At 40.7% G+C, this 20,629-nt stretch overlaps 1 protein-coding gene across 1 annotated transcript; it reads right to left on the bottom strand.

Moving 5' to 3' along the window:
• Positions 1 to 446: 446 nt before the first annotated feature.
• Positions 447 to 19,045, bottom strand: LOC144658394 (uncharacterized). Its single transcript, XM_078518813.1, has 3 exons — positions 18,951 to 19,045; positions 14,099 to 14,986; positions 447 to 1,904 (listed from the first exon to the last, which is right to left on the bottom strand). Exons 2-3 carry the CDS (start codon positions 14,912 to 14,914, stop codon positions 1,002 to 1,004), a joined length of 1,719 nt encoding a protein of 572 aa, XP_078374939.1. The 5' UTR covers positions 14,915 to 14,986; positions 18,951 to 19,045; the 3' UTR covers positions 447 to 1,001.
• Positions 19,046 to 20,629: the final 1,584 nt, after the last annotated feature.

Raw genomic sequence — 20,629 nt, 5'->3', positions numbered from 1 at the left:
GTGTCCAAATCTTGAAGTTAAATAGTTTAACGCATGTCCAAATCTTAAATGCTTGTCCAAATCCTGAAGTTCAATATTTGAAGGCGTGTACAAATCTTGAACTGAGTTCAATATGTGGGCTGAAGTCCAAATCTTGAAGTTCAACATTTTAACGCATGTCAAATCTTGCTATAGTTAGAATAAACAGGGAAGAGGTCACATTATAGTGAACTATCCTAAATTATCTCTGTTTTTAACATAAGTAGTCTTGATGTTAATACTCTTTATAAATTCTGACGCTGACTTATTTAAGCGTCAACAAAGCTCATAATGTACTCAAGACGTTTCGACCGAGAATCTTCGGTCTTCTTCGGTTGTTAACATGGCAGAAAACACAACGGTTTTTTAACTGTTTCACATTTGTACGCGTGCGCGCGAGTGACTAATACAAGAACACGCGAACGCTGCGCGAGACTATGAACATTATGTAAGTGACTTATATACATCAGGGATGTCTATGTGTTCGTTTCCCGCATTCTGGTCCCTCTGCGAATGCCAAACATGCGAACACGTTAAGCCATGATATGGATTTCAACCATGCAGCGGTGGTGGACAAGATAGGCGATTACCACAAGAGGCTTTTCCTAGAAGCGTGACATTTGTAGAGGGACCAGAATGCGGGAGGAGGGCTTTCGGTCAGCGTAGAAAGGCTGGAAGACGCTTTGATTAATTGTCATACCCATTTATTTCGCCATATTCAACAGGATGCATATAAAATGCCTTCAAAAAGTATTGAAAAGGTAACTTATCCATGTTTTACTTGCCTCGTACAAAAGTCGTCGTTACTTAAAGAAAGCAATTACGTAAGAGGAACCTTTAGAGTATAAATGTATAGAATCGAAAATCAGCTCCTTAGGAAATAAATATAAACGCTACCCAATTTAATCTCGGTAATGTGTCTCAGTACTGCACATCAAGCGTTTCACAAAAACAGTCTCCAGAAGGCACGCATTGATAAGGTTTTATTCATGCTTAATATGTTTAATCCCGACTAAAAGTTCAGAGATACTAAAGTATTTGCCATCCTCGCTCGTTTTCGGCTTGACTTCGTTGTGTGTTTTTTCGTGTAGCGTAAGAACACTTGCTTGTTCAAAACATCTGCCACACTGATTACATTTGAACATCTTCATTTCTTCTGCATGTAATTTGTCATGTCGCCTTAGATTTCCTTTTTCAGTAAAGCACTCGCCGCAATGGTTGCATTTAAAAGGCGACCCTCCTGCATGCAGCCTCGCATGTCGTTTTAGATTCCCCACCCAGCTAAAACACTTGCCACAATGGTCACATTTGAAAGGCTTCTCTCCAGTATGAACTCTCACATGTGACCTTAGATTTGCTGTCTGACGAAAACACAAGCCACAGTAATCGCATTTAAAAGCATTTTCTTCTGTGTGTATTCTGGCGTGTTGGTTTAGATATTTAGCGTGTTGAAAACACTTGCCGCAATGCTTGCATTGAAAGGTGTTTCCACGCGCGTGAATTTTGGCATGTGTTTTAAGATTCCCCGCGAGAGAAAAACACTTGCCACACTTGCTGCATTCAAAAGGCTTCTCTCCGGTATGTGATCTTGTATGTTGCCTTAGATTTTCTGCTCGCCTAAAACATCTTCCACATTGCTTACATTTAAAAGGCTTCTCTCCTGTGTGTATTCTTTTATGTTGCCATAGAGTCGCTCGGTGACCAAAACACTTCTCACAATGGTTGCACTTATACGGTTTCTCCCCCGTATGCACCCTTTCATGTTGTCTTAACTGTCTTGCCTCATTGAAACGTTTCTCACATTGGTCGCATTTAATAGGTTTTTCCACTGTGTGTTCTCTCGCATGTTTCCTTAGATTGCTTGCCTGACTGAAGCACTTGCCACACTGGTTACATTTAAAAGGTTGTTTGTCAGAGGAAGTTATTTTGCATGGTATAGGTTCCTCCATTTGCAGCGTCACAATATCCTTCCACCTTGGAAAACAAGAAGACAGTAATTAACATCCGAAGTTTATGCTTAAATCTGGACTGATGTAGGGGTGTGATCAGAAAGGGGGATTTATTGGTTATCTTGAATTGTCTCACAATTAGTTGTACCGGTATATAAAGTAGAATCACTGACGAGTGGCTTGAAATTCTTGAAAAAAAAATTCAAGATTTTCGAATTCTTATTAAAATATGCGTAATGCGATAAACAGGCACCACGTTTTCAAGACCCCAGTTCCTGAAAACCACTTTGGTGAGCAAAGCCTACTTTATAAAGATGATGATGATGATGACTGATGATGACGACGATTATTATTATTATTTTTATTACTATTTAAGAGCTACTTAGATTCTGGTGTGTCGTTGGCTGGTTATTACTTAAGGTAAAAGTCAACACTGCATTCCTGCTTTCTGGCCCTTCAGGCTAGCGAACTGACTAGGAGTATTTCTGCCACACCCACCCTCCCCCCCCCCACCCCCAGATGGGATGCCAGTTCACCTACCCCTGAGTGGAGAGAAACACTGTAAGAGTAAGGTGTCTTGCTCAAGAGCACAAATAAAACATTTTCCAAACCGGGGCTCAAACCCGGACCACTTGATCTGGATGGGGTCCAGTGCATAGATTGTTACTTTGATTGGAAATTGATTAAAGGCAGCTCATGAACACGACAGGTAATTTTCGGTTTCTTTGAACTCAAGATATCTTTCTGTCAGTGGTCTGTCTGTCTGTCTGTCTGTCTGTCTGTCTGTCTGTCTGTCTGTCTGTCTGTCTGTGCCAATAAGGGTAGAACGTGGATAACAAATCTAAGAAACAAATCTGACCCTGCAGAGGCTATAAACGATTTATAGAAAAATAATTACACTTAAAACCCACGAGTAAGAACCTGTTAGGCTAAAATTTGCAAATTAGAAGTAATTTAGAACCCCCTTTTTAAAAGGACCTATTTAGCCTTGACTATGGAAACTGGGTCATATCCTTTTAAAATTGATTAAAAATATTTACTTTCGGGAAAATAAGTTTGGACAAGGCATAACTGTACATGTCTATAATGTTATGTTGTGAATGATCAGTGCTTCATGTTAACATAAACACATATGAGGTCCCTATGGAAATTTTATACAAGGAACACCGGCCGAATATCACTTTAAGTTCTATTAAAGACAATGTAAATTTTTCTACAGAAAATAACCTATTAAGAACCTAAATCTAGGGTTTTTACTGTATATGTACCGGTATTCATATAGGGAGACATATCTACCTTAAGGTTATTATTGTTTGCGGGTACCAATTTTAGCAATTTTGGCTAAAATGGCTAAATTTAGTGCTCACTAAAATTTGTCTTGGTCAAATTTAATACTCGTTAAATTTAAGTAAATAAAAATAAGCATTGTCGACTTGAAAATTTTATAAAAATAGAGGCCCGTAAACTTTTTTTTTCTGGCAATGCAAATGTTTGCTCAATTTCAAGTGAGTTTTTTCTTTTACTTAACATTCATTTCCATCTTAGCTATATGTTCATTAAAAACTATCACTAACTTTTTAATTTTTTTGGAAAATCGCTAAATTAAATAGTCGCTAAATCTTGCCCTGAAAAAAATTGCTAAAATTAGTAGCCGCTAAAAATAGTAACTTGAAGGTATACTTATAATTTTTTTATGAGTATGCTGTGTTATTTACTAATTTAAATCTTTTTCAACAATCAAAGGGGGAGCAGGGCTGCTGACTTGATTTAACAGTTATTGGGATCATAATTCAGGGTTGTTAAAAGCTTTTTTTTTTTCGCGTATCCGGTTAAGAACCTCGGTAACTTAAAGCTGATTTCCTCCGTACTGCGCAGACTCGGGGTTTGTTTCGTTTTTGTTTTGTCGTGCGTCACTTCGTGCGCCGGTCCGCCACAGTTCGTTTCCTCCGGCTGACGTCGGGGGGGTCCTCCCGTTTCTGGTTCTGGCGGGAGGTGGTGCGGTGTCTGTCATTTCTTCTGTTGGGCTCACATCATTCCCGGTGCGCGTCGGACTGGAATTCATCTTAAACTCAGATAACTCGAACCCCCCCCCCCTCCAAGTCAAACTGAGTCCCATTTTCCTTGGATTTGACCCCACTTTTTAGTCATTTTTTATTGGTTGACTTGATCTCTGATAACTTATTTTCCCCACTAACTCGAATTAAATGTCATTTTCCTTAATCAGAATTTACCCTGATAACTCGTATTCTGGTGCTTGCAACTGGCCAAAGATGCCCACTGAAATATCCTATCAGCTTATCTTGTCATGTACTAAGTGGATTGAAACACTGAATCTAACACTACAGCAACTTGATTCAAAAAAGTGCAACCAACAGATCATGCATTTGACATTCATTCCTGATCTTATGAGTCATACACACATTCACCGTACTGTATTATCACAAGAATGCATAAGTTACAGTTTCTGATGAAATAAGTTTAAAAGTTTTTACTGTACTGAATACTGAAGTGCTGAAAAATCAGTTAATTATCAATAATTAACATGGTAAATTGATTATATAATCGACCCTGAAAACTCAAACCCCCCCGCTAACTTGAACTGTTATTGTTTCCCTTCAGAGTTTGTACTAGTTATGTACCAGTCAATTCACATGTTGAACATCCTCTCCCCGGGCAAACCCCCGGGCATTTGCATTTTTGGAAAATTTGCATTCAAATTCCCACCTCCCTGGGCCAAAAAGCTGTTCAAATGCCCCACTACAAGCCCATCTTCAGTGATCAAATGTCCCCACCCCCGGAAAAAAATTAGTAATCACCAGTAAACAGATAACTGTTTTACCTGTTTTATGTGACTTTATGATATGATAGTAAGAATGCTAAAACAATTTCATGCCTTCAAATATAGAACAATTAAGCTTTTCTAGTCCTTCTTTCTCAACCATGCAGCCACAAAATTAATGTGAAATCTTTTCCTTTGAAACTCTCCCAATTGGTCCCTGTTATGATTATAAACCTGTGTGCGTTTACTGGGAAACTTATAACCAGAAATCAAGTCTGCATTCAATTCCCCACCCCCTATGTGGTTGGATCAAATTCCTCACCCCTGTGAAGATTTCAATTATCAAATTCCCTTCCCCCAGGAAGGTTAAACCATCAAATGCCCAAGGTATGACAGGGGAGGGAATGTTGAACCTTCGATTTGACTGATACATTTACCGGCCAGGTTCTACTATATAGTTTCAAGTAGCTTGTGTCCTTGATTGATTACTGTTATTCTCATTTCTTTACCAGGGGTACAGAAAATTTTGTTAAAATTTGAGACTCGCCAAGATGCCAAGACCCTTGTTTAAAATCTTAAACTGAAGGCGCATTTACACGACAGAAAAAATTGGGTACGGACCTGTCAGAAATTTGGTCTGGACCACATACATGTATGCAGAGAAACAGTCAATTTAAAATGGGGCCGTAGGTGCCTATGGTCCCGTTTTGATTTGACTGTTTCTCTAGAAAAGTGGTCAGGTCCGGACCAATTTTCTGACGGGTCCAGACCCAATTTTCTCTGACGTGTAAAGGCGCCTTGAGACTACAGCATTTTTTTTTTCAAGTCCAAGCCTAAGTCTTTAATGTAATTAAAAAATCTGAGCGCAGGACAATATAACAGTGCTCTGTAGCTTTCTGTCTGCTCAGCCAATGCCTTGTACTAAAAAAAAAAATTCTAGACAAATTAATTGCAACAGCAATTTATGAGCATTATTTATCAAAGCCCTTTTGAGAGGACAAAGTCCATGGACCACCCCGTGACCCGGTCCGCCCCGGCCCTCCATGCCCCCCCCCCTTTTCAGATCGTGTTGGGGACAGGGTATGGGCGGTACCACCCAACGAATTCACAATGCCTTAATCGCTGCGGCGAACAATCCACATGAATACCGGTCCTAGTAGGCCCGGAGTGCATTCAGGCTATGGGGGCCCCCACCTTCCCTCCGTTGGCCCTCCAGTAGCTAGCTGCCTATCGCTCACTTTGCTTTCTTGTATGCACTCCGGTTAGCCTCAATACTTCGGTTAGCCTGAATAACATATTGCCTGTTTACTTGTCCCAATGGTAATGGTTTCATGATTTGTCCCTCGCGGCGCTTCGTTCAGTGGTTTCGCTATTTGGTTTTGGTCATTCGTTTTAGTGGTTTCATCTTGTTTTGTGTTTTGTACCTGCTGTCTCCCCTTCCCCATTCTAACTTTGATTTTCTTTCGAAATCAGGGGTGGTCCATGGACCGGGTCCACAGTGGTCCTGGCCGGGTCCACAGGGGTGCCGGGTTCATGGACCCTGGCCACCATGTCTTTTGAGACATGGTGGCCTATAAATAGTTTGTGTGCTGGACTAAGGATCTAGCAGTCCACATTCAAGCCCTAGCCAGGGCACTGCATTTTGTTTTTACCCAGGTGTATAAAAATATAAATGGGTACCGGCGAATTTTCGCATGCATGTAAAACCCCGCGATGGACAAGCATCCCAGCAGGGGGAAGTAGAAATAGCCAGTACTCCCAGTTGTTACATGCTATTGGGATAAGCTCTGGCCTGATGGCTCGAATGTTTCAGAAGAGTCAAGCATGCTGCGACTACCATTTTTCAGCGCCAAACATTGAATTATATTCCTTCTTATAGCTCAAGTTTTCTCTAGTATTAACTAAACAAGTCCTTAAAAAACTTATTCTTATCTCCCTTAACTGAAACAAAACCGTTCGTAAAAGAGTTGTAGGCTTCAAACAACTGACGAAACCGCTCGACCGAGGAACGCCGCCATGACAGTGGAGCCCAGTCTGAAACGGTTGTCAGCAATGTCAGGGTCAGCGAATCTTGCAGGACTGGACTTGCTAGTCGCGAACGGGAGATCAAAAAAAACCCACAACCGAAATGCAGACAACGTATCGCATGAGATGTGTCAAATCTGTTTTGCAAAAGTGAGACTTAGACAGCAAGGGACCGCAAACGAAAATGCTGTCGTAGGATCTGCTGAGAGATCTGATCAGCAAATAATATGTACTTATTGACTGAGTGGGAGGGCCGAGCGGGAAAATATTTGGCTCGAGGTCAGGACGTACGCCAAATATTTTCCCGTCCGGCCCGACCTAACTCAGTCAATAAGCATTTTATCATATGACCACTGATTTTTTTTGTTTGTTTTTCTTTCGTGGATACAGATCATACAGACGCGGCGGCCCGTTTCGCGCGCATTTTGAAAAGCCAATGGTAGCTCGTAATTTGTTTGGGAAGCCAGTAAAGTGGCACTGCATTTGACTTGCGATGTGCATACAAAGTTTTTGAACTTCTGTGAAGTTGTCAACCAAATCTTCTAGTTTTAGCTCCATTCCAAGAAGATTTAAATCCGACTAAATTCCTCGTACATGATTGCAGTTAGTAGAAATTTCAAACGAAACGTTTATGAAGGACTACAACAAAGAATTTGCACCGGCAACGTTTCGGCTAGTCGTGCTCGTCTCTCAGCGAAGACTGAATTTATCCTGCCACAACTTAGCGACGTTTCTTCTGAGCCGAAATTCACAATTGGTTTGAACGAGAAGATTAATCAATTTTCCACCAAGAAGGATTTTGGATGTTTAAACTGCATTAGATCTTAATCTATGAAACTACGTAAAGACTTGGAAAGGGATTGTACTGGCAGTTCAGGATTTTGCTTCGCTTCGTTTCCCTTCGGCTTCAAGTTGTTTTGTTTACCAAGGATCGTAGGATTCATGAACGTCTGCTGTTGCTGCTTAGTCCTTGAATTCGTTAGTTCCTCGACGATGTCGAGCTCTGCATTACAGTTGATGTCCAAATTGTGCTTAAAATGCTTCGTGAAAACAAGCAGGAAACTGTGTCATAATCAGGTTAGTTGTAAACATGAACTCGCATTTTGTTTGTTGTGATTACGGAGTAGAAAGAGAAATTTGAGTTTACTTCGCATTTGCATTTTTCTTCAACGTTTATCATGACTTCAAACCAGGATACGTCTTTCAGGTCTTTGTCCGATTATGTTTTTTTTTGACGGCTTTTATTTCGATTTTATTGTTGTTGTCAGGAGTATTTCTTCCTCATTTGCCAAGTTTAATTTAAACATGCCTTCAAACTACAGCGCTTTCTAGATAGTAAAGTTTTAATAAATTAAACATGTTGGACATTCTTTGCTTTTTAAAAAATCTTAACTATCGTTTATCTGAATTCAAAGCTGTGGAATCAACTGGTTCCAATTCCGGCATCTCGCGGCAGTAGCGGGCCGTACGCTTTTCTAGTAGGGCCGTACGTGTTTTTCCGGCCCTCCTAGAGCGAGGCGTACGGTCCTCATACGGGAATTTTTTTCATATGGTTTTCCAAGGAAATTGCGCGCGGGTCCGTACGGGTCATATGATAAAATGAAATAACAAACAGGACTTCGAGGCTGATCATACTACGTGAATTGAAGACTTTGCAAGACACCAACTCAACATCCTCGTTCTCAGGGTCTCTCTCCCTGCCCTGGAACAAGATTATGAGTTTCGTTTCCCTTCGACCCTCAATATCTCTCTCAGCTTCGCCTCAGGGGAACGGTGAGAGTCTCTGCTTCCCTTGGGGCCAGTCCTTCAATACCTGCTTGATGAACGACGTAAGGCTGGTCCTTGCATTTGTATAGTATTTTAGTGACCTGTACGTGTAGCAGTACCCACACATCCGAGGAAAAAGGGGAGGGTGGGAACGGCTACATTTGGGCTAGTACTTTAGGTGTATAAAAGATACCAAAGGTTTACCTCTCTTTAGTATATACCACACAAGTGAATAATGCTTTTCACGCTTGCTGATTGGTTAACTCGGAGGTGATTAGCAAAGTACTATTCACCCCCGAGCAGCTTAACAGAAACAAAATGCCTTCGCGCGTCGCTTTGTTTACAGAAAGTAATGTTTTAGTCTGTTAGTTATTCAACTTGTGTGGTATATACTAAAACAATTATTCACCTCAGTGTCGGTGAATGTGGTGGATGTTTACCGATGGTATATGGCAAAGCCAGTCTTAGGCAAATCCGAGCGTTCTAATTGGTTCTTTCTTGGTCGGGATTTTGCCATACGGACCGTTTCCATGGAAACGGTCCAAGCCGTGTATTTTTTTCGAAAGCCGGCGAATTCAAATTTCCAACTAAACCTGCGAAAAGGAAATGTGTACTCTCATTCTTCACGAATAGAAGAAACTACCAAACGCATTGATATTTTACTGAGCTTACAACGAGGACGAAGAAAACGAATATTCACCAAATATTCGTCCAAATGAGTCCACATTTTTCACGCAGCGACTTTTTTTTAAAGCACTCGAACCAAAAAAAGGAAAAGAGTACGAGCAAGATCCTCTCTTGGTACGAGCAAGCAGCAATTTCCAGTTTTCAACGAACCATACAGAGCTAAGAAGAAATATCCATTCAACATACTCAACGACGCCGAGTTTGAAAAATCGAGAAGAGAACTAGCTGCGAAGTGCCAGTCACTAGTTCACAAGTACGCGTAGTACGGCGAAGGAAAGAAGCCGCGAAGCCGTTCAGGCGATTGATGAAGACGGCGAAGTCGAAGATGCTCTTTTTGAAGCGGGAGAATTAAGCGACTCCAATCCAGTGGGCACTTCATAGAACTATCTTGTCCTTTTTAAAAAAAATTACCCTTACACTTCGGTCAGCTTCGGTTTACGAGCCAAAAGTTACGGGAGCTGAGACGTTCAACTTCAACGCCGAATGATGACCAAAAAACCTCAGTTCGGTTAGCCGAGCGGCCTTCTGGCTTTTAGTGATGCCTGTTTCAGTTTCTACATTAGAACTTCCCCAATCTTAAGAATAATAAAATCCGCTTGGTGAATGTTCGTCTTCTTCGTCACGATCAATGAATTTGTTTTCAAACTCGTGGTAGCTTGTTCTTTTTGAGTTGCTCGCGTCATCATACTGCACTTTACGGAGGAAGCCCTTTGAATGCAAGTGACCGGAAGTGCTTTTAACAGAAAAATAAACAGGCATGGCTGTGCCATATAATAAACTACTTACTAACCTAGCTTGCTCGGGACCGTACTGGGCGAATATTGCCCCTCGGTCTTTTTTGTACGGGCCTCGCTGCGCTCGATCCGTACTGTCAAGACCTCGGGCCAATATTCGCTCAGTACGGCCCTCGCGCATGGTTAATAAGATATATTTATTACACGACTAAGGCGGTCCGAGGGCCAATAACTAAATCAGCCAATCAGATTACTTAATTTCCGGTCCCGCAAGGGCCGATATTTTCCAAGTATCGGACCGGGTTTTGTCCCGGATAATCCCGCGCTAATTCCAACCCAATTTAGCGCAAGATTTTTTTTTTGCAAGATTTTTTCGGAGTTTTTATTGCTTTGAAAATGAAATGACTTTAAACACAGAAAAAATTATAACTTCTTTTTAATAGCGCGCGGAAAAGTTTTGCCGCACATTGTTTTCCAGGACATCTACCGGGTAGCAATTCCGCACACTACACAAAGTTTCCAGTCGTGTAATAAATCTCTTATTAACCAAGCTTGCTCGGGACCGTACTGGGCGAATATTTGCCCTCGGTCTTTTTTGTACGGACCTCGCTGCGCTCGATCCGTACTGTCAAGACCTCGGGACAATATTCGCCCAGTACGGCCCTCGCGCGTGGTTAATAAGATATATCTATTCAACTCCACTTTGGTGAATAATTGTTAACTTTGACTAAAGGATGCCGTATATATTTTTGTTCTCATTCAAATTCGCGTTAGTGTGGGAAGAATTTTGGACTGAAGCAAGGGGGGAGGGGGAGGGGGAGGGGGAGGGGGAGGTGAAGATAGGTGGAGGAAATACGGAGGCCCCCTTACGTGATTTAAGTCAATCAAAAGACCATTTTAACGCTGTTTTTAAAACGGCAGATTTGGTTGGCTGTTCCCTCCGTATAAATCCAACCAATCCAATCATGTGTCCCCAGGGTCACACGATTTACTTAACCAACTGATATTAAACAATGGTTTTTGTGATCCGGAATAATGAAGGTCAAGGTAAGTGTTATCAACCGAAGCCGAAGGCTGAGGCTGATAACACTTACCTTGACCTTGATTATTCCGAATATCACATAAACCTCATCCAATAATTGTTTTATTATACATTGTTTTTCTGGAAAAGGAGGTAATGACAAACGATTTCGACCTGTTTCAAAACTTGTGCTAATTACGGCTGGTCGTCCTACTAAATCGTGGAATAGTTCCTTCCCAATTTTTGTTAGTCATTTTGTGTTTTCCGAGACTTAATTGTCCAGCACTTTTTGAACTTTGGTCAAATTATTTCTCGGTTCAAGAAGTGAATCGACGAACTATGAATTTCCCTGGCCGCCAGATGCCCGACACATTGCTCTTGGAAATCATGCATTGCGCGCGCAACCTACAGATTAGTGAATAATCTGCTAGCAGATAATTCACTAATCTGTAGGTTGCGCGGATTCCCAGACTAAGCTGTAGGCTCTTAGCCAATGAGAAGACAGCTAGTGACTACATTGTATAATAAAAAAGTTCTTGTAGCAGTAAGTAAGTAGCAGTTTGTTCTCAGCTCTAATTGTTATGATTTGTCTCTACTGCGAAAGATATCTTTCTTAAGAAAGTTACTTACAGACCTATTCTACGCAGTCACATTGAATTGTTTTTCTTCTTTCTCTAGCTGTAAGCTCACTGTCCAATCTAGTCCCAGACACTATAACTGTGTCACCCTGTTTTGGTTGCTTGATTACGTCCAGTATTATCATGACAGGCAGAGTTGCTGCTGGTGTAACATTGTCCCTCCCTCGTGTTTAGGCACCTAAAGTATTGTATTTAACCTTACAAGGTACCCTTGGTAAAACACTTCTGGGGGGTCTCCTTATAGTGTACTACTACGGGAGGCTCCACCACAGGGCACAGAGGAGTCAAGTTTGTCCGCAATTCAAAATCTCTACCGTACGCGTGCAAAACGACCTTCAAAAGCTTTTCAAAGCGATCGTGTGAGCCGTACGTGATACAACGCCGTCATGCGATACTTGTTTGCAGATCGTCTGGTGATATCGTATTCTGACAATGGTCGCCTGGGGCGAAAAAATCGTCGCCCGAAGGGCGATGATTTTTTTTTCGGAATGAGGCACGAAGTGCCGATAAGAAAAAGAGCTAGAGATTTCTCTGGTAACGCCCACGAACATTGATGTCTGCGGATATCGCATGAGGGTATGAATACGATATCACCTGACCAGACAATCTGTAAACAAGTATCGCATGACGGCGTTGTATCACGTAGGGATCACGTACGGCTCACACGATCGCTTTGAAAAGCTTTTGAAGGTCGTTTTGCACGGTAGAGATTTTGAATTGCGGACTTGACTCCTCTGTGCCCTGTGGCTCCACCCGAAAGTGTTTTCTTTAAATATCAAAAGGGTGGGGGTAAAATGTCATTATAATGACCTTTAAAAATACGTCGTACGGATCCACAGAACTGTTGATTTATTAAAGGGGGTAAAGGCCTTGATAAATCCTGTTGTCTTCATACTAGTTTAAAAAGCAGTAGTTTTTTCTGGTGGTTAATTAACGTTTTTAGCTCTCTTACGGTTGAGCTTAGTGCAGTGACACCATTGAAAGAAAAGAGGCTTTTTGACCCTTTATGATAAATGCTGTATGTAAATGTAACAAGGTTGCACAATTACAGTCGAAGCTCTCTTAACGGACACTCTCGTAAGCGGACAGCTCTACTTACGGCCGCCTTGTTTGAAATCCCGTTTTAAGTCCCATACAAACTCTGTATTTTTACATCCTCGTAAGCGGACATTCCCGTAAGCGGCCGCGGACACTTTCAGAGATTACGACTTAGACTTTTTCTTTGTTTTTAAGCTCCCGTAAGCGGACAATCCAAAGAAAATCCTATTAACAACCTCTTGCTTTTAGCAATCAACTTCACATCACCGTTCGTCACAATGGTTTCACCGGCAGTAATAACAGTACCATATTTCAGTGTTTGTCTTGTCGTCATCCACGTCCGGTTACACTTCGAAAAACCACTTACATGCATATGCCCATTACGTTTATAGCTGGGCAGGCTCCCAGCGGCCATCTATCCCCTACAACTCTAGTGGCCGCTTACGAGAACCATTCTCGTAAGCGGCCAGTTCCAGTTACGGACACTTTTTTCGCGTCCCGAGGGTGTCTGCTTACGAGAGCTTCGACTGTAGTTAATACTTTGTAATTCCTCTTTTATAATTACTACTGTCATCATTATCATCATCATGTACCTTTTTAACATGGGGGGGGGGGGGGGGCGTTCATGCTTTCGGCTTATAAGGACTGCACTGCAAAGGGTAAACCGTAAATAAAGACAGTTATCGTTATCTAAAGGGCTTGTTATAAAAAAAGGTTTATTTTAGACAGTTTCCTACTGAAAGCTGAGGAGGTGCGTAGAAAAGTCAAGTAAAAATCTCAAGCCTGAAAGATGTAAGAAAAACAAAACAAACACAATGAACATCGGAAGACTGAAAATATCGCTTATTACCGCATTTTTTTTATCTTCATAACGTGTTGCTCTTTACTTCCTCAGTTTTAAATACGAGGCTGCAGTAAAACCCTTTTATTGAGAGCGGTAAGTGTAACAACATATTACATGGATGGTTATCCGTTTTCACTCTCTCTTTCCCCGAATCATACCGTAAAATTCTGAAATAAACCCTGGGCTTTTATTTTCTCATCGTCCCTTTTTTCGGGGGCGAGGGGCGGGGGGGGGGGGGTTCAAAAGTCTTTTATCCTGCGTGGCAGGCGTCGTCTTTCGGTTTATATTGTTAACATTTTATTAGGTGCATACAAAAAGTATATAATTAACAACCTGACCATAACAATATAAAACAAAACAGGTCCCAAAGTCGTGAAACAAACATTACAGGTCTGTAACGTAAAATAAATTACAATGAGGGCTTCTAATCGGACATATCATCTCTATTTTACAAAGCTTTAACTAGAGTGTCTGAAGTTCTCGTCTTCCGCTGCAAGGTACACACAACGATTCATTCCTGTTTGATTTTTTTAATGTTACATAAAAGTTCAGAGATACTGAAGCAATTGTCATCCTTCGAGACAGTTCTTGACTTCACTTCACATTCAAAAGGCTTCTCTCCTGTGTGTATCCGTTTTATATGTTTTGTTAGACTTCCTGAGTGATTAAAACACTTGCCACATTGGTTGCATTCAAAAGGCTTCTCTCCCGTGTGTGTTCTGATATGTTGTCTTAGATTTCCAGCATGATTAAAACACTTGCCACACTGGTTACATTCAAATGGCTTCTCTCCTGTGTGTGTTCTTTTATGCATTCTCAGATTTCCTGCACGATTAAAAGACTTGCCACACTGGTTACATGCAAAAGGCTTCTCTCCTGTGTGTATTCTTTTATGTTGTTTTAAATGTCCTGTACTATCAAAACACTTGCCACACTGGTTGCATTCAAAAGGCTTCTCTCCTGTGTGTATTCGTTTATGGTGACTTAGATTTCCTGTACTATTAAAACACTTGCCACACTGGTTGCATTCAAAAGGCTTCTCTCCTGTATGTATTCGTTTATGGTGACTTAGATTTCCTGTACTATTAAAGCACTTGCCACACTGGTTACACTCAAAAGGCCTTTCCTCTGTGTGTGTTCTGTAATGTCGTTTTAAAGTTCCTGTATGATTAAAGAACTTGCCACACTGATTGCATTGAAAAGGCTTCTCTCCTGTGTGTATTATTTTATGCCGTTTTAAATGTCCTGCTCTTTGAAAAAACTTGCCACACTCGTTGCATTCAAAGGGCTTCTCGCTTGTAGGCAATCTCGCATGTTCTTCTAGATGTCTTGGCTGATTAAAACAGTTTCCACTGCGGTTGCATTCAAAACCCGACTTCCCTATTTTGCTAGATGCATGCCTCTCCATATCCATATTGCCAGTTAAAAAGGAATTGTCCGTATGCTTTGTGTTATTTGCAGCAAAGACCCACCGACGCCTTTAGACCTTTAAAATGAAGAAGAAAGTAAATAACCTACCAACGCTAATGCAGAAGGATTTACTGGATTTGTAACAGAATGGGAATGCAATTAGGGTTTACGGAAGGGAAATTTAAAATTTCTAGCACTTTATCTGTGGCTGAGGTTTATATCAAACATAAATATTCTAGTGGCACGTGTTTTCACTTGGTTGATCTAAAAAGTTGACTAGTCCAATTCTAGAAATCTCTGTCACGCAACGCTATGTAACGTGGCGTGACCGAAAGAGCGCCAGAAGAAGTGGATTAAAGGCCTGCTTTTATGTAATGTTTAATAAATGAGCAGCAGTGTTTTATCAAGTTCAAAACAAGAGGCGCAGCAGAGTGTTTTAAACTTGATTAAACACGAACTGCGAATTTCTTGAACGGCTTCAAAATCTTCTGATGTAGATCAACTCATTCTAGCACCATTTACGGTAAATTTGGGGTTATTTCGGCCTAGAAAATTGACGTAAGGGACCGTTCATTTTTTATGGGGTAGGGGGGCTGGTGGGATTTGATAGATAGTCACTGTTATATATAATGACCCCCCCCCCCCCTTCTTCATCGAAAATTTTTGCCTGCCCCCCCCCCCCTCGATGACCTTCGATGACCCCCCCCCCCAAAAAAAAAAAAAAAACAATAATCAAGTGAAATTAAAATATATTGAGTCTTGTGAATAAACAATTTATCAGTGTACAAAAAAGACTTGTAACCAATAAGCTGTTTGGTTGAGTTAATGGCATTTGGTACATAACAAAGTAGGGGGGTTCGGGGGCATGCTCTCCCGGGAAAAATTGAATTTTGAGAACCTCAGGAATGTTATTTTGGGCATTCTGGCAATTTTTTTTACTCTCACAGAAGCCTTTTTACAACACTTAAAAGTACAATAATATTTAGTGACCCCCCCCCCCCCTTACAGATCATATTTTTTGGCTGGCCCCCCCTTTAAAGCCAATTTTTTTCGGATGGTCCCCCCTCAAATCCCACCAGCCCATAAAAAATGAACTGTCCCTAAAGTTTAACCATGTCTCTATCAGATATATAAAGACACAACGACTTTTGTATTTTCTTTATGATTTATTAATGAGGTTTTGGAGGAGAAATTTTGTCCTTGGTTGGAGAATTACCCTCTCCCCAGAGTTATCTTTTTACCAAGTGTTTAAATGAAAAATGTTGTCCCTGCTGACCAAGCACAATCTGGTCCCCAGAGCCCGTGTTTCTTTTGTTTAGCACCAAGAACATGGACTCTGGCCAAGCCCGAGCCGACAGTGCATGAATGGTGGTCCAAAAGAATAGCAGGATGTAACCACTTGGAAAAAGATAGGAACACCCTACCTTTTTGCATGCAATGACATTCACTGGTTCTAAGCTAAAAGTGGCAATTAATTTCCATTTTCAACTAGCAAAGAGGTAATGAAGGAAAAAAAGAAGTGTACTGAAATACACCCTATACCCATAATAAAGGACCGACAGTGCATGAATGGTGGTTTTAAAGAATGTGTTGTTCAAGAAAATCATATCCACACCCCTTCCACGGAAGGCTTTTTTGGTTTTACCCCCCCCCCCCCCACCCACCCTATTGGAAATTCCAGTTAAGCCCCATACTTTAAAAAATTGGCCTTTCGAGACCCCCCACACCACAAAGAATTTTCAATGACCTTCCATAGAGTGGGTATGGATATTTTCTGGAACTGTATAAAGGCAGGATTGTAACCACATCAAAAAAGATAAAGGGACACCCTACCTTTTTGCATGCAATGCCATTCACTGGTTCTAAGAGTGACAATTTTCATTTCCAACTAGTAAAGAGGTAATGAAGGAAAAAAGGAGTACACCCTATACCCTACAGTTCTACTCTATTATCTCTGGGAATAGTTTCGAAGCAACTCTTTTTTTTCCTTGGAGGTTCGAGAATTCTGGATTACTGCATATTTACGTCAATAAGTTCCCCCCATAACACATCGCCATTAGTACCCATTACCCAGGGTATCAAATCGAACAAAACCAAACGAGTTTGTCATTGAACTCAATCCAACGAATTCGGAAGATATCAAACAATTAACTTCGATGTTGTTCAGTCGTCGAACAACTACCTTTTTTGTGAGTACCATTTAGTTAGATTAAGTTCAGAAATTGAACTTGTAGCTAAAATTCAAAATAAAGAATTTTGAACCATGAGCGTGTAAAAATCTGTTTATTTCTTATATGGTTTTGGAATAGGTAAGCGACTGAAAATAGTATGCGTAATCTTTGTCTTTTATTTAATCCTAACGGAAAAATACATAATATTTGAGAAAAAATTCAAATACGCAGTAAGCCATTTATTAAAATCGTATGCATGATCGAAAATCAAGAAAATACAAACAGTTTTGGGGAAGAGACAAGCCAGGGAAATAATAATAATAATAATAATAATAATAATAATGGTTTTATTGGTAACATTTCTACATAGTAGCTCTACATTTACCAATTAAACTAACCTAACCTAACAAATAAAATGATATTTACAATTAAGACTCTATGATCATTAAATTACTGTATACTACTATGCTATACTATACTATATACATTTATGCATATAAAAAAAATACTATACTATATACATCTAAGAGAAAAATAAAAATAAAAAGCTACAGGAGATCAATCTGTTAATTTAGTTTTTTTCAAAAGGAAGCGCTTTGCTTCCCTGCAAAATGAATCATGGTCCACAGTGTTTTTAAGGTTCGTTGGAAGTTTGTTAAATAGGGTAGCGGAGTGATCTTGAAAGGTGTTAAATATTAGTGGGATTTCTACTTGAATACAACATGCAGTGGAATTAGAAGGAATATATGCTACTATTCAGGATTATAACTAGGAGTGTACTGTTGGAAATGGCAAAATTTGATTCAAGTTGCAGCTGGTAATTTACAAAACTCATGAAACTCTTTCCCATGGTAGCAACCCAGTTAACAAATGCCCGACAAATGACAAATATTGAGATGCTTGAATCTTGGGTCTAAAAATAAATATGGAAATAAAGGATACATAACTTTAGGTGGCTGGATCAATGGATGCATATATAATCCCTGTTGTCATCAGGATGATCAGGTGATGGAAGACTGATCAATATTGATTTTGCTTGATTTAAATTATATTGTGATTTGACGTAAGCTCCCTTAGATATCGTTCAGCAACAGAACTAAATTGAATCTCATCAGACTTTATTGAACGTTCGATTTGGTTCGATTTGCATTAATTTTTTGTGAGTTCGATTTCGTTTGATAAATCTTTCGATTTACCTTCGATTGGGTTCAATTGAATTCGAAAACCGAATGTGCGATTTCATACCCCGAGCCATTAGTGTCCTTTCCGAAAAACAGTACATTGAAAAAACCGAGAGATATGACACAAGTGAGGTCTGATTTGTTGTTAACATCTCAACAATAACCACAAATCACGTAAAATCATGCATTCTCTTCATGATCAGAATATTCAGAGTAATTTGAGCGGATCCTCGCGTCATTCCTGCATAACAAAAAGCTTATGATTTCCTTGAACATAAGACCTATGTTTCGTTTTACACATTGATTCGAGAAAGAGGCCTCTGCGGAGGAGAGAGCCTTGAGCTCCAAAAATAAAACATCAAAACAAGCACCTAAATCGAATCGTTGCGTTACACCTTAAGTCTACACATTGTAGATATAAATCCTGGGATAATGGGTAGCGGCGAATTTTCTGCTGTCGAAAAACCCTGCAATGGAAAAGCATCCCATCAGGGGGAAGTAGAAAAACCCAGTACTCCCAGTTGCTTCATGCTATTGGGATAAGCTCTGGCCTGATGGCTCGAATATCTCAGAAGAGTCAAGCATGCTGCTACTATCATTTCAGCGCCAAACATTGAATTATATTCCTTGTTATAGCTCAAGTTTTCTCTAGTATTAACTAAACAAGTCCTTAAGAACTTATTCTTACCTTAACTGAAGCAAAACCGTCTGTAAAAGAGTTGTAGTTTTCAAACAACTGACGAAACCGCTCGACCGAGGAACGCCGCCATGACAGTGGCGCCCAGTCTGAAACGGTTGTCAGCAATGTCAGGGTCAGCGGGCGAATCTTGCAGGACTGGACTTGCTAGTCGCGAACGGGAGATCAAACAAACACCCAAAACCGAAATCTAGACAACGTGTCGCATGAGATGTGTCAAATCTGTGTAACCTCCATGGGCGGACAAAATTCACTAATTCCCAGACTAATTCTGACTAATTCCCTAGGGTGACAACAGTTCCAGCCTTGGACTTGCACGTGGTCAGAACGCGTCAAACTACAGTAGAGCCCCGGTGATCATATGACTCGAACTCTAAGGGCCTGTTTACAAGCAGGTAGGGTAACCCTAGGTGCTAAGGTTACCCTAGCAAGAGGGTTAGAAGATAGCCCGGGTTTACAAGCAAAATTCGCAGGTAGGGTAACCCTACTTACCCGCCGGGTCAACTTACACCGGTTACGCTTCAGTTAACCTTGTACAATTTTGTCGTTAGAAACTGTTATTTGAAAATAATTCCGTTTCAGTGCAAAAATACGACAAATTGTGAATGAACACGATGTTTCTTTCTGTTTTTGTCGGTATTTTTAAACATATTTAGCTTTTTGGAGCCAAAATAAAGTTGTCCCGAAGGCGAGTTATCCCTAGCAGAGCTTTTACAAGGCGCTAGGGTTACCCTAGCAGCTAGGGTAACCCTAGCACTCAGCTAGGGTTACCCTAGCTGCTAAGGTAACCCTAGCGCCTTGTAAACACGTCGATGAAAAAAGAAGAAATGTGGGAGCGCTAGGGTAACCCTAGGTAATAGGGTAACCCTATGTGCTAGGGTTACCCGCCTGCTTGTAAACAGGCCCTAAGGGAAACGAAAAACAGTTCGAGTTGGCGGGGTTTCGAGTTATCGCGGTCGATTGAATTTTTAATTTGCCAAGTTAATAATTGATGGTTTACTGGTTTTTCAGCACTTCAGTATACAGTGCAGTGCAAATTAAATTTATCTCGTCAGAAACTCTAACACGATCATAAATTCTTATGACAAGAGTGGAAAAAGGCTGTCAAATACGTAATCTGTTAATTTCGTTACTCTTATCAATGGGCAACCTTGGCGAGTTGTAAGAACCGGAATTCGAGTTAACGGGGTAAATTTGACCCAAATTTTGATCAAGGGAAACGAAATTTAGTTCGAGTTAGGGACTGGTCAATAAGTGTAGTGGAATTATGGGACTGATAAACATTAGTCACGTGACATAGCACATGGAGCGAGCAACAGTCAAGCGAACGCGAGTCCTCCTTCTTCTTCAGTTCTTGTGGAGTCAGCATCTCCTCGTTAACAGTTAAAGTGTATATAAAGTTGTGTTTACAGTTCATTCTCGCAGTGGTTACTCTCAATTCCCCCGCTAGTCCCTTTACAAGTGGTGGAGAACCCAAATTTCGTCGAACTCATCATGCCAGCTACAATTGAAGAATTGCAAGGCATCGTGGCTGGACTTGTCAGCGTTGTGAAAGACTTAACAACAAACGTAACTCAAGTAACCCAAACAGTCGGCAACATGGCCGAAGCCGTTCCAGCACCAGTTCAACACGAACATACACAAGGTCTTCGTATGCCTTCGATGCAGCT

The sequence above is a fragment of the Oculina patagonica genome, chromosome 6 (genome assembly GCF_052425735.1).
Source record: "Oculina patagonica isolate OP01 chromosome 6, crgOcupat, whole genome shotgun sequence".
NCBI lineage: Eukaryota > Metazoa > Cnidaria > Anthozoa > Scleractinia > Oculinidae > Oculina > Oculina patagonica.
Note: the sequence above shows the minus strand (reverse complement) of the source record. Positions and strands in the feature narration are given on the sequence as shown.

What these genes read in the sequence shown, in the direction of transcription:
- LOC144658394 (XM_078518813.1), bottom strand. Translation starts at nt 14,914, where the DNA reads ATGGATATGGAGAGGCATGCATCTAGCAAAATAGGGAAGTCGGGTTTT. An exon ending in AGAAGCCTTTTGAATGTGAA is followed by an intron (nt 1,905 to 14,098) that starts GTGAAGTCAAGA and finishes AAATGTAACCAG; the next exon opens with TGTGGCAAGTGCTTCAGTCA.